General features: G+C 31.5%; 2 protein-coding genes across 7 annotated transcripts; both read right to left on the reverse strand.

Annotated features, from left to right (window-relative positions):
• Positions 1-171: 171 nt before the first annotated feature.
• LOC8279029 (protein DEEPER ROOTING 1) lies at positions 172-8,634 on the reverse strand. 3 transcript variants are annotated; one of them, XM_048378439.1, is made up of 8 exons: positions 7,284-8,634; positions 7,098-7,180; positions 3,308-4,840; positions 3,127-3,214; positions 2,332-2,897; positions 1,877-2,051; positions 684-734; positions 172-537 (listed from the first exon to the last, which is right to left on the reverse strand). In XM_048378439.1, the coding sequence occupies exons 3-7, from the start codon at positions 3,311-3,313 to the stop codon at positions 715-717; spliced, it is 855 nt and encodes a 284-aa protein (XP_048234396.1). In that variant the 5' UTR covers positions 3,314-4,840; positions 7,098-7,180; positions 7,284-8,634; the 3' UTR covers positions 172-537; positions 684-714. The 3 variants fall into 3 exon arrangements, with proteins under 3 accessions (XP_048234396.1, XP_048234395.1, XP_048234394.1); XM_048378438.1 differs by having other exon boundaries at positions 7,098-7,183; XM_048378437.1 differs by having other exon boundaries at positions 7,098-7,204.
• A 141-nt stretch (positions 8,635-8,775) lies between these two features.
• LOC8279028 (probable nucleoside diphosphate kinase 5) lies at positions 8,776-11,675 on the reverse strand. Of its 4 annotated transcripts, none has more exons than XM_048378441.1 (7): positions 11,441-11,642; positions 11,241-11,318; positions 10,821-11,045; positions 10,660-10,688; positions 10,075-10,174; positions 9,813-9,922; positions 8,776-8,953 (listed from the first exon to the last, which is right to left on the reverse strand). In XM_048378441.1, the coding sequence occupies exons 2-7, from the start codon at positions 11,300-11,302 to the stop codon at positions 8,922-8,924; spliced, it is 558 nt and encodes a 185-aa protein (XP_048234398.1). In that variant the 5' UTR covers positions 11,303-11,318; positions 11,441-11,642; the 3' UTR covers positions 8,776-8,921. The 4 variants fall into 4 exon arrangements, with proteins under 4 accessions (XP_048234398.1, XP_048234399.1, XP_048234397.1 ...); XM_048378442.1 differs by lacking the exon at positions 8,776-8,953 and adding an exon at positions 9,290-9,723 and having other exon boundaries at positions 10,821-11,073; positions 11,441-11,675; XM_048378440.1 differs by lacking the exon at positions 8,776-8,953 and adding an exon at positions 9,290-9,723.
• Positions 11,676-12,566: the final 891 nt, after the last annotated feature.

Raw genomic sequence — 12,566 nt, forward strand, 5'->3', positions numbered from 1 at the left:
AACAAATAAATATATTATTTTATTCGATGAATTAATAGAAAATAATTTTATAAAACTCGTCTTTTAGCTCATGGTAAACTTATACTATTTTAAAAATCCACACTAAAAATTCCAATCTCATCGATATCTCAAAAAGAAAGTAATATAATTATTAATATCAATGTACTATTATTCATGTCCAAGTATATTACAAAGACTAGACTCTGCCTAAAGATAAAAAGTATGATGGCATAGGACCAAAAATGTAGGGAATGTCTAGCTTTTTGCCAGTACAGACTACAGAAATCCTTGGAGGGATGATTCATAACATGTACTGCACTGAATCCGCTCAATGCAACCATGAAAAAAGAAGGTGAAGAAACAATTAAGAAAACTGAAACATTTTGTGTTGAATCTGTAGTGACCTTTGTGACCCACTATTTAGTTGTTATTATTGATCCATTCTTTTAGGAACCCTTTGGAAATTACTCTCATCAGCTAGCTAGTTCTCAGTTCATAATCTCCAGGCATTTGACCTCTTTAAGTACATGTTTGGATCTGCAAAATTAGGAAGGAAATCAGAAATGAATCCAATTTTAGGAGCAGATATATAGAGGTATGTTTGTGTAATTATGAACTGTTGTACAATAACAAAACTTTATATATATACAAATGAAGTGTAAAGAGGAAAAGAATTCACTTACTTTGTATTGTAATATAAGTTTGCTGGCCCATTTAAATCTCTAGAACAATATCTGCAGTAGAAAAGGAGTTACCCATTAATAATATAATAGGTTTTTGTACGGTGAAAGTAAATGGAAAGTTTCTGGATATATATATATATATATATATATATATAAGATCTCTGACATGTATATCAAATATGTGTTAATTATTGTTAGGAATAATGTGTAATCTTTTATTTTTATTTTATATCTAATTTATTAACTAAGTTGTTTTTTTAATTAAATAATAGTTCTAATATTAAAAAATATCTTAATCTAAATATATATAAATTTTTAAGACATAAAACTTTTTTGACATGGATATCGTTATTTCGACATTATTTTTGAATGTATTTTTTTAATATATAAAATTCAAAATTATGTGTAATTTTATAATTTTTTATTAATTTATCGATTAATAAGTTACATTTTTAATTAAACAATCATTATAAATCTAAAAAATAATATTTTAATTTTAATATTATATTAACTAACAAATTGGTTTTCTAATTAGACAATAATTCTTCAAAAAAAAATAGAAAATGATTCTTATTGTGAAAAATAATATATTTAATAAGTTAGTTGTCTAAATATACAATAATTTTTAATCCTAAAAATAATAATATCAACTATATTTATAATATTAATTTATATAATACTAAAAAGATAAATAAATTTAAAATAAATTTATATTATTGCACAAATAAAATTTTAAAATATTAATTATTTTTAAAAAATATTTAAAAATATTTTATTTATTATTATGCTCTAAAATATTATAAATAATTATAAAATATTAAATATTCTATTAAATTTTATCTATAAATTCAATTTATATTATTATTTATAATTAAAATAATAACAACAGTCCCGTAACACGCAGATAAATGACTAGTCATATTAATTTTTAATTATATAATAATTTCTAATATTGAATTAATTATAAAATGTTATATAAATGTGATTATTATAATAATTTATAAAAAAATCTTTAATATAATAAAATAGTAATATTTACATAACAGCCAGGTAAATGGCTAGTTGCATAAATTTTATAAAATATTTATTCTAAATTTTCTAACTATTTTATATTTTTCATTCATTAATATAATATAACAGATCAATGATAACTAAGAAAAAATCAAAAGTAAAAGTGTAAAAGATGAACTTACATTCAGAATCAGTCTTGACCCATTTACATCCATCACAAGTTTTTTCTCTCTTCTGATCATCTTCTTCTTTATCCCTTTTTGACATCTGTTTATTATCCTCGATATATTTCTTCATTGATGATGCCCGGGAAGAATTTTGATGGTTGATCTTCTTGTGAAGCAATGTTCTCAGAAGCTGAGGACAAATCTCAAATCAAACTTTACATTTAACTTAAAAGCAACTTCTGATTGATTTGGAAATGATGCCATATTACATAATAGACTTGGAATAGGCAGCTAAATTGATAAGGGCTTTCTTTTTTTTGGAGTCGGAGGTTTCAGCTTCGACATTGTTGAAAACTAATAACATATTTTATTGAAATAATTATTGATTAAAAATTACAAGTTCAATATCATGTGATTCAATTAAAATAATAAGGGGAAGAAAAAGATTTTTTTAGAGTTTGTGGGCGTACCTTTTCCATTCTTGATTCTTGAAGAGTATCTCTCAAACTAGGTTGTGGTGCAAACCCACTTCTACATACAAACATCTTCTTGAGAAGGAAGGAAATAGATTTCTTTCCAAGGGCTTTCTTCTTCTTTTTCTCGCAGATGTCCTTGCATCTTCCAAGAATAACACTAATTGTCCTCTCAATATCTTCCTCATTATCATCCATATCGCTAGTTACTGTATTGCTGATTCTTCTGTCAACCTCCAAGCTTGATGGACAATTAAGAAACCTATCTAATGGAAGATTTTTAGAAACTTCTTTTTCCTTATCTGAAGTTGGTTTTCTGGTTAGGAGCTTCGTTAGTTCTTTCTGTAATTTTCCAATCTCTTCAGGTGTGAAATCTTGTAAATCCTCAGATGAAGATGTTTCCACTTCGTCTTCTTCAACATGTTGTTGTTGTTCTTCTACTTCTTCAACTCTTTCAATTTCAAGATTTTCTGATCTTATTTCATTGTTGCCAAAAGTTCCAATTGCCAGTAACCCGTGTGGCCAGTCACTGAATTCCTCTCGAGGATCTTGTTTCACATGATCTATAGAATACAGGAGGAGAAACAAAAATCAATTATTGAATTCTGTGTGTTTGGATTCAAATATGATCTTCAACGTAATAAACGTGCATTTATAAAAGAATAACAATAAGCTTCTGTTAGAAATACAATAAAATTCTGAAGAACATGACACCAATTTCATTTACGAGATCTGCAACTGGATTCAAGACAGTATATGGTATGATAGCTGCAAGAAAAGAAGAATGCTTACGAGTGGATGATGGAGCTGTGTTTGCGGCAGGTTTTCTGACAGTGCCCTGCTTATTACCATTAAGCTTATTTTGCATCCAACTGAGAAGCTGTCACCAACGAGAAACCAATAGTGCCAGTCAGAAACCATGCATTCCCATATACATCAAGAGTCAAGACTATAAGCAGGCACTAGAACTTACCTTCATTTTTGAGGTAGAAGTGTAGACCTTTCTGACAGAGCTATTAGTGACAAATAATGCTAAAAGATAGATGGTATCAGGATTTGGAAGTGGAAAATGTACGTGTATGAAAATGCTGAACTCTTGAAACAACGAGAATTCAGCTTTGGAAGAATCAAAACAAAGATGGGATTTTGATGAATTTGATGGAATAGCTGAAGCTTGAGAAGAATTCAGACTTCAATTTCTACAGGTTCAAGTTCCTAAGTACAGCTTATACTTGCAATATCCCTCACCCTTTTCCCACCTTTATATCTTTGTATTTGTATTCATCTAATTATATATATTTACATCTCTTCACCTTTCTCTCCTATATAAAACTAATAATATACTTCCATACATACACAATTACACACACACATCCCACTAACATAAAAGACATTCCCCTTTTATTTTAATCTAAAATGCGACTTTAGTCCTTTGTCCATTTTTTTTTTAATTGTACTTTTAAACACATGGGGGTGATGACTCCATGGGCGTTCCTCTTGTACAAATTTTGAACTTTGCTTCGTGGCATTAACGCTGTCCATTCGATTAATGTATATGGAAACCCATAGAGAAGCACAAAGATAAAAAAGTTGGGCTCAATCTCTATGTAAATTGGTAATCTAACGATTCTAGGAGTGACACAAAAGGTTGGTTTAGATATTGTTATAGATTTTAATCTCCTTCTCGACTTTTCACCTTTATAAATTAGTAGTAGATAGTACAGCAGCCTATTCCTCTTGCTTCCTGAAGCTTGTAGACCAATTATTTACACGTACATATATGTTGCAATTGGGTAGTTGTATATTAGGCTTTGTTTACTAGTATGCTTTCATTGGATGGTTTTCATAATTGAATTTTTGTTTATCAGATGAAGTATGAATCCTACCTTAACCTTGAACTCCGTTATTTGCTTAATATATAATTCCAGCGTTTTAAACTAAGTACTTGAGAACTATTAAAGATGTCTTAAAATCAAAATAAAAAGAAACTGTTTTTGTCGTTGCATAACTTAAAATTTTGTGGAATTATCAAATTTCAAATTCCAACGCAATTAGCATAAAGATTTATAAGAAGGGTCAATGCGTAAGTCTAGTAATCATGTATGCATTGTAGTCATGTGTCATTTGAATAGATCCTTCTCATATTATTAGGCATTGCTTTGTATGTTGAATAAAAGCTGTGGATTATAAATGGAATCACAAAGTTGCTTAAACATTGATCTCTTGTAAGAAATAATGTAATGTGAAACATATCAAAATTTATTCACACTCTCTTGATCAAATGTTTGTACCTTTTAGCAGACATCAAAACAAGAAGAATGGGGCAGCAATAGCATGAACTGAAAGCATACATACATATATGTATATATATAAAATAACTAATTGAAGAAGAATTTTAGGAGAATAAAGAACACAAATATAAATATAGTACCGCATGGTAATGTCCCCAATCCATCACCGACCAATTGGCTACTGAATCTATCTTGCTTCTAGCAGAGTTGTAAAGCTGAGAATCAAATTCCAATATCACATAAGAACATGCTTCAATTTCCATGGACTTCGAGTGACAAAAATCAAGGGCAACAACTTGATATATAAATTAAATTTGCCTTGTAAAAGGATTTCATAAATTTTGATCAAATGACATTATAAATTCTATTATAGAAAAGGAAATCCTAATAACACTGGAATAAAATATTTACAAGGTTAAAGAAAGACCCTCGCGTTGATTAAATATGAAAAGAATCAAAATTTTATATGATGTTTAGGTCTTATCACCTGAGAATTTAAGTTTTTGGGCACGTAAGAGTGTTTACATATGGTATTAGAATGGACATTGTACCTTCGTGTCTATGTGCCTTATTACTGCGTGTCAGTAGGACTTGAGACATGGGATGCCCTTGTGTTTCGTCAAGTCTGTAGCCAGACTTTTACAGTTTTCACAACCGTACAAACAAAAATAATTAGTGCCTTTTATATTTGTTTATTTATTTTTGGAAAGAAAGGGAAGAACACTTCAATCTCTTAAGCATACAAGAAAAGAAAGGAAAAAAGAGTTGGTTAGACACTGGTCTGTCAATGAAAAAGATTTGGTTGTCTCCCAAGAGATCATCATCATGTGCATCTATAAGATCTAACAAAGACACTCCTGCAAAGCTGATCCCATTTGTTTTTCTTTTTTAAATTATACAATCTTCTTTCATAAAATCTTGTAGGAGAAAAAGAAAAAGAAAAAGAATAATTCTTAGCAAAATGTTGGACGACGAAAATCGACATTGTATTTATTTGAGATATGAAAACTTATATTGTTTGGTCAAAATTAAACCTTTCATCTAATTCATTCAAAATTAAGCAAAGCAATCATACTTGATTTAATCATACTACGCAGCATTGTCGAAATTTAGAGGCATGGTTAGCCTGTGAATATGTTCCATAATTATAATATGATGATAAATGAAAAGTTTATTCTACTCAAGTTTTCATAGCCAACTCTAAAAAATAAAAAACTAAATTTTGTTTAACACATACATGAGATGCACATTCGAATTCCATCTCAGCTCTCTAGAGAGATAGATGAAATTTTCCCTTTTCATGATCACTCTTTTTTTCCCACATAATTCCTCAATCCTCAGGCCCCACTAGACACCTCTTTCACATGATTGGTCCATCAAAGTGGGTCCCTGCACTTTCAGACATAAGATGTTGTACAACAAGGGGTTAGGTTCTGACAGTTGGCTACGTGTCACGACAAAGCACATCCCATGATCTTCTGTCGGCTGAACACGTGTACCAAAGAAGTCGGGTTGACTTTTCTATCAAGTATAGCGGCTATACTTGAAATCCGAAGTAGCTCATCTTGCTGAGTCTATCTTCCATCCCCATCAAAACCATGAAATCCTTGAGAGAAATTGCCCATCATTCTTTTTGAATTTTTAGTTACACAGTTTTTTAAATCACTTGCTCATCTAAAGGGCCTGATTGGTTCGTTCTGTAATCAATAGTATCTTAGGCAAAAACCCACCAATCCATGAATCTTTAAAATGGCTCCACTTGCTTGGATTAAAGAAAAAAAGGTTTGCCAATTACACAGAAAAAGAAAAGGATTAAATAATCTAAACTATGTGTAATTGGTGGATACGAATTTTATTTGGACCACTTAAACATACATCTGCTTGAGAATGTGCCGCCTCAAAGCAAGGTGTTATTATAAAGATTTGTTTAGTATTATGTGGTTCATGTGATTTTACGTAGGTGGATTAGTATAATTTTACATTGATTATCACTAAAATTAAGCAAAGTTTAAGAACACAATGAGATCGATTATCACCATAATCTAAAAAGCAAAGTTTAAAGGTTTTTAAGAACACAACGAGCTATGTGTAGGTTGTTCTTTGGTTTATAGTATCAAAAGCGGAAGGACAGCCACTTCATTCAACGCCTAATTCAAAAGTAATTGAGATGAAAATATCCTGTGAAAAATAAGTTAGAAAATCTTATTAGTATCGTCACCCAACTCGTCACTAGAATGCCTAAAACCTAAAAGTTTTTAATATGCAAGGTTTCTCGAGATGCAAGTAAGAAAGAAAGCAGATGAAAAAAATAAAAGGTTAGTCAAGAATCACTCCCACCAAGATAAAAAGAAGGAAGAAGCCATGTGAGTGATCGCATCTACTAGATGTCTAGGGCTGAGGAACAAAGCTAAAATTTGCAAGGCTTACTAATTCTGGAATGTCATGAAACTTGGGCAAGCATAAAGTAAAGACCTTGTATGATGTGGACCTCTATCATCCAGAAAAGATTCATGGTGGCCATCATTGTTTGACTTGCTCTGCTTTCATTGGATCTCCTGCTAATTAATAAACAAAAGTGTCTAGCATTACGACTAAGCAAATGTTTCATCCTGAACAAACGTCCCTCAAAACTTCATGTATCAAGATATAATATCTTACTAGCTTGAAAATGAAAATTTTGTAGCTTATGTCTCTCAAAGACAACGAGTAAACCCTTCAATCCTGGCCGCTAATCAGGACTTTGTTGGTAGCACTGTACTAGGAAATATCAATCACAAAATCTCCTTTCGGTGGTAGCTATAGGTTTAAGCCAAGGGCAGTTAAGATGCATGACCAAGCATTGCTGTAATTAGCACAGCCTACCAATAAATTAATGCACCAACTTCATTAAATAAATATATAATCAATACACGCTTGGCTACGGAAAGCACTGATAAAAAGAAAATAACAACTAAACTCAAAATTCATGGGGCGATAATGTATATGCTAAAGTGTATTAACGGAAACTAAATGACAACACCACCTCTCAATTTAAATGCTTAAGTCTGTAATATAATCTAAAACACAGGATCTTCCTGCACTACCATAAGATTGGGAAAACTAAGAACAAACAGAAAAGTATAAAGATGCACGGCATGCATTTTGTGAAAATTAAAAAGTTGACAATCTTTCTCCAAATTTATCATTCTTAACATTTATCATTACCTCCATTTCTGATTCCATACTTGAACACCCAATACAAGTTGCTATTGAACTATAGAAGCCCATGATATATATTAAGGTCTATATCTCTTTTGAGACTCTGTTCATCCTAATCTCCAATGTCTAGGGAAGTTGACTCGACTCAACTGTTCTGTGCCAAATAGTGCTTAGGAATTCAGTATTTGAGAGAGAGTGCATTTTTAGAGTTAAGACATACTTATTATACATTTATGCATGCATTTTTTCCATGTATTATTACATTTGCGCATGCGTTTCTTCACGTATCGAGTAGCTATACTTAGCACATACGTTGAAAGGCTTTTGCCCCTAGAATGCAGGAATCCCATAGGCTGACAAAAGATATTATTTTAATCTAAATAGAATCCCTGTGAACTACCCAAATTGACTTGTTCTGAGTTTCTACTTAATGTTCCACGCAAAACTCCTTCAGTATCTATTGTCCGCCATTGAGGTTAACCCTATCCATAACATTATTCTTTCGTATGTTCTTTCCACTTGCTGTGGCTCATAACCAATACACTTAAGTTAATATCCTACATCCAAGGATCAATATTTAAGGAATTTCGACCGCAAACGACCTAATTCATCTATGTCTATGATTTTTGCTAACACAAAACTAGAAACTTATAACTACTAGCCTTACTAGTGTAGGATGTTGCTAGCTAGAGTGCATAAACATGACCACCTGGATATAAGTACGATGCTTAACAAACCTAAACCGCTTTGTCTGACTGCTTTGCTTCACAAGGTCAAATTAACTATATCACTTTTCGTAGAGTTTCTAAAAATTTTACTCTCTAGTAGCTCCAATCTGGTTGTAGATGTTGTTCTGCAAAGCAAAAATGTACAGTTCCCGTCTTCTTTACGGGTACATGATCCTGCTTAGCATGCAAAATGACAAAAATAAACCCACCCCTAGAGAATCACATAGCAAATTTCCATTTATTTACATCACCCCATCAAATACCAAGTTCGTGCTCATGGTCGAAAATAGCAAGGTCTCTGGAACGATAAAAACCATTGAAGAGAATAAAGAGACATATAACAACATAAGTTTCCCTGAGTGCACACCATTCAGAGTTCGTCGTGTACTCGAACTGCTTCACCTATTGAAGATAATAGAAGCAGAAAAAGTAAATATGGCACAGTTTTAGAAACACGTATCTCCTTTTTAAATAGAATTAAAACATAAAGAATTTTACAACAGGCAGCCTTGCATATGCTCTGTTATTAGCAGGATAATTAACACTTAATTACTGTGACTAGTGGCTACTGTCTTCATGCAACCAAATTATGCCCGTCTTTGTAAAGAAAATAATCATATGATGTGTGACGCAAAGGATATAAAACGTTTCAACTCATTCTAAGGGGTGTATTGCAGCGGATCAGGCAAGAGTTGAAATCCAAAAACAGCATTTGTCACTTATATACATATTTTGAGCTTCAGGGTTTAAATACTTCTTTTTCCATGCAAATGAAAGAATAACAGAGAAGAGAATTCTAGCCAGGAAAACAGCCCATTACTTCAGTCAGCTAGAGTACAATTTATTCTGGACTAAGTAAATCCATTCTGTTTATATCAATAGAATCTATATCATGAGATATGCCCATATATACCAGCTGGCACATATCTAGGCCTCTTTAGAGCAAACTCTATGCATAGACCAAAAAGTCACACCACATAGGTCTGATGTTCTATCAGATGTCTAAGAAGCAGTATGATGTAAAAACTATTAAAAATATCTACAGAAAAAGATATCAATGAGATTATCAAAATTTGACCTTACTAGTCTATGGCCTCAAAAGAAAAGAAAAATCGCATTCCTTGTAATTTAACCATATTCCGCTGAATGAGATAATGCCAATATTCCGCTGACTACGACAGAGCTAGGAAGATGAGATTTAGTTCAAATCCTATTGTAGTTCCACAAAGAAAGTACAAAAGGACGAAGGTTCAGAACTGACCTGAGGATAACTCCCTAAAGAAAAAGGAGACTTCTCTTTGAGCTGATTCCAAAGAGTCTGAACCATGTACACAATTCCTTTCTGAATCCAACCCGCACATTGCTCTGACACTGAAAATACAAGAAGTTATCAAGAGAAAATCAAGCAGAAACCTATACAATGAAGGAGGCATGGTAACCCAACACTATACGGCATAAAATGAGAAGAAATGAAAATATAAAAATCTTTATGCAAAGAACAATAAGACGAGAACATAAATAACCTGTCTGGGTGTGTAATCTTAGCTTTGCGTGCATCAGTTGGTCCAATCAGAGTACGCCAATCAGAAACAGCATTTTCCTTCTTCAATACCATTGCCAACACTGGACCACTGAGAAAAGCTACGTATCAACATAAAACACAGCAAAATAACAAGAGCATTTTTTCATTTTATATAATACACCAACACGATGATACTATAGATGCCACACCAACATATAGAATTATTAGTGCAGTCAAACCTTGATATAAATACAATAATAGGAAAGTAGCAATCCAGGAAAGAGCATCTACACAATCATGTATCTATCCTATGTGAGGGCATGGTATCTCATTGCCATATACCTAAAATATAATGGATAAACAGTTACTTATTTCATTATTTCATTTGAGCCTTTCAGTACAAACTGTAGGCTATGAGTGTTCTAAGAGTAACAATGATCTGGTCGCTCATGCTTCAGCAATTTGGAATCACCACATGGCGAATGAACAAACATAAGAGATTACGAATACACCATTATTATCTTTAGTAAGCCATAGAAAAATTGGCTCGCAAGAAGATACAAGAAGTAGGTAGTTGAATTCAGACCTAAAAGTTGCTTGTATCCTTTGCTTAGTCTGTTCGAAAAACAGAAGCATATGATCTAATTAGGTTTCAGAAGCTACGGTAATAAAGTTAAAGATTGATGATATAAGTTCAAATGGAATTGGAGTCCAAAGGATTAACAACATAGACACAAGTGAAGATACCTCGTCATATATTTGATGAGACTTGAAAAGAAACTTTTGGAAGAGTGCTCAGCGTAAAATATTGAAGCACGGTCTTCATCAAGTTGAGTGATGATTTCCGTAACAATACTGAAACCAGACTGCAAAATGACCTCTTTTATCCTTTCCGTGTAATTACCTAACAATCCATCTGGCTTTATCATAGCCAGTGTCTTCTCCTCTCTACTTTTGTTGCTTGAAGACGAACTACATTTCCATTAACCACTTATCAATTCTGATACAAAACAATGTCTTTTAATGGCATACAGAGTGTTTTTATATCGGAATTTAACTCCTTAATACATAAATTTAAAGGCAAAACAATTCATTGATGTTATGTTGTATATTTTCGAAGTAATTAATCAAAGGACATATAATAGAAACCCTAACTTAGCTGTTTACCTGATTGGGAAAGACAGAGAGACCAGAAGGAAGAAGAACAATAATATAGAGCGAATAATCATTTGAAGCAGCTGGAGACTGAAAGTAAATAAATAAATAAAAAGAAATCAACAAACAAGAAACATAAGATCATAATCAGTGTATGATACTTATTATTAAATTTGGAACATTAACAAATGAATGCTATAAAAAAATCTCACCAAATGCTTCGCTTTTTCAATAGCAACTAATTTTGAGGGAATCTGGAATCTTGATGCCTTTTCTTGATTTTATTCTTTGGTTATTTTGTGATTTTCTCGGGAACCAAACAGGAAAAATTAACTGGAGATAGAGAAGGTGAAAGGCGGGAAAAAAATTAAGAAAAGAATGAGAAATTCTCGGGTGAAAGGCAGAAAGCATCTTTATGCTCCTTATGTACTGTTCCCCTGATGTAAAAAGGTGAGCCACGTCAACATCTACTTTACACGTATCCCCACTACCTCACTCCCATTATCAGTCTCTGTTTAGCCACGTCACAACTATTTCTGGCACTTGGTAGATAAATTCACATGACTTGTCAGTATCGCTATGGTCTTATTGACACCTGTCAACAAAGAGCTACGTTTCATTAGCCATGTCATCCGAGTATCTCCTATGTCACCACTTTGGAACACGTGTACCCTGAGTCATGTCCTCTGAAGGCATACCAGTCTCGCCACATAACCTAAAACTCTGCTGAACAAATCTTTGATCACCTAAAGTTATATATTTAATTACTTTTAACAGAAAGGTATATTCTATTCATGTACCTCAAGTGTATCAACAAAGTTAATATCAAATATTATAATTAGTCTTTATATATTTTATAAAATATTTTTTGTTCTTTCAAAAAATTTATATTTATCAAATATCTTTTTAACTCTCAAAAATATTTTAATATAATTTTTAAAAAATATTTATTTAAAGCCTCCAGAATTTTTAAAAATACAATTTTACATTTATGAGGATGAAAATTGTATTTCAATAAAGATATTGAAATTTTTAGCATTTCTCTTTTCTTTTTATGCTTACAAATTTCAAAAACAATTAAGATGAGAAATTTAAAAATTTATTTATATTTTAATCTTCATAATTAAATTATTTTATTAATATATAATCCTTAGATTTTTGTGATTTATTTTTTTTATTAATACTATTATATACTATGAAAATATTAATTTGATTATAAATTTCACCATTTATTTTATAAATCTAACAAATTAATGTATTTTTAAAATTTTAGATGGATCAAAAAGATATTTTCTAAAAATTAGAAAATATTAAAAAATTAGAGAAATTGAAAAATAT

This window comes from Ricinus communis, chromosome 8 (assembly GCF_019578655.1).
Source record: "Ricinus communis isolate WT05 ecotype wild-type chromosome 8, ASM1957865v1, whole genome shotgun sequence".
Classification (NCBI taxonomy): Eukaryota; Viridiplantae; Streptophyta; class Magnoliopsida; order Malpighiales; family Euphorbiaceae; genus Ricinus; species Ricinus communis.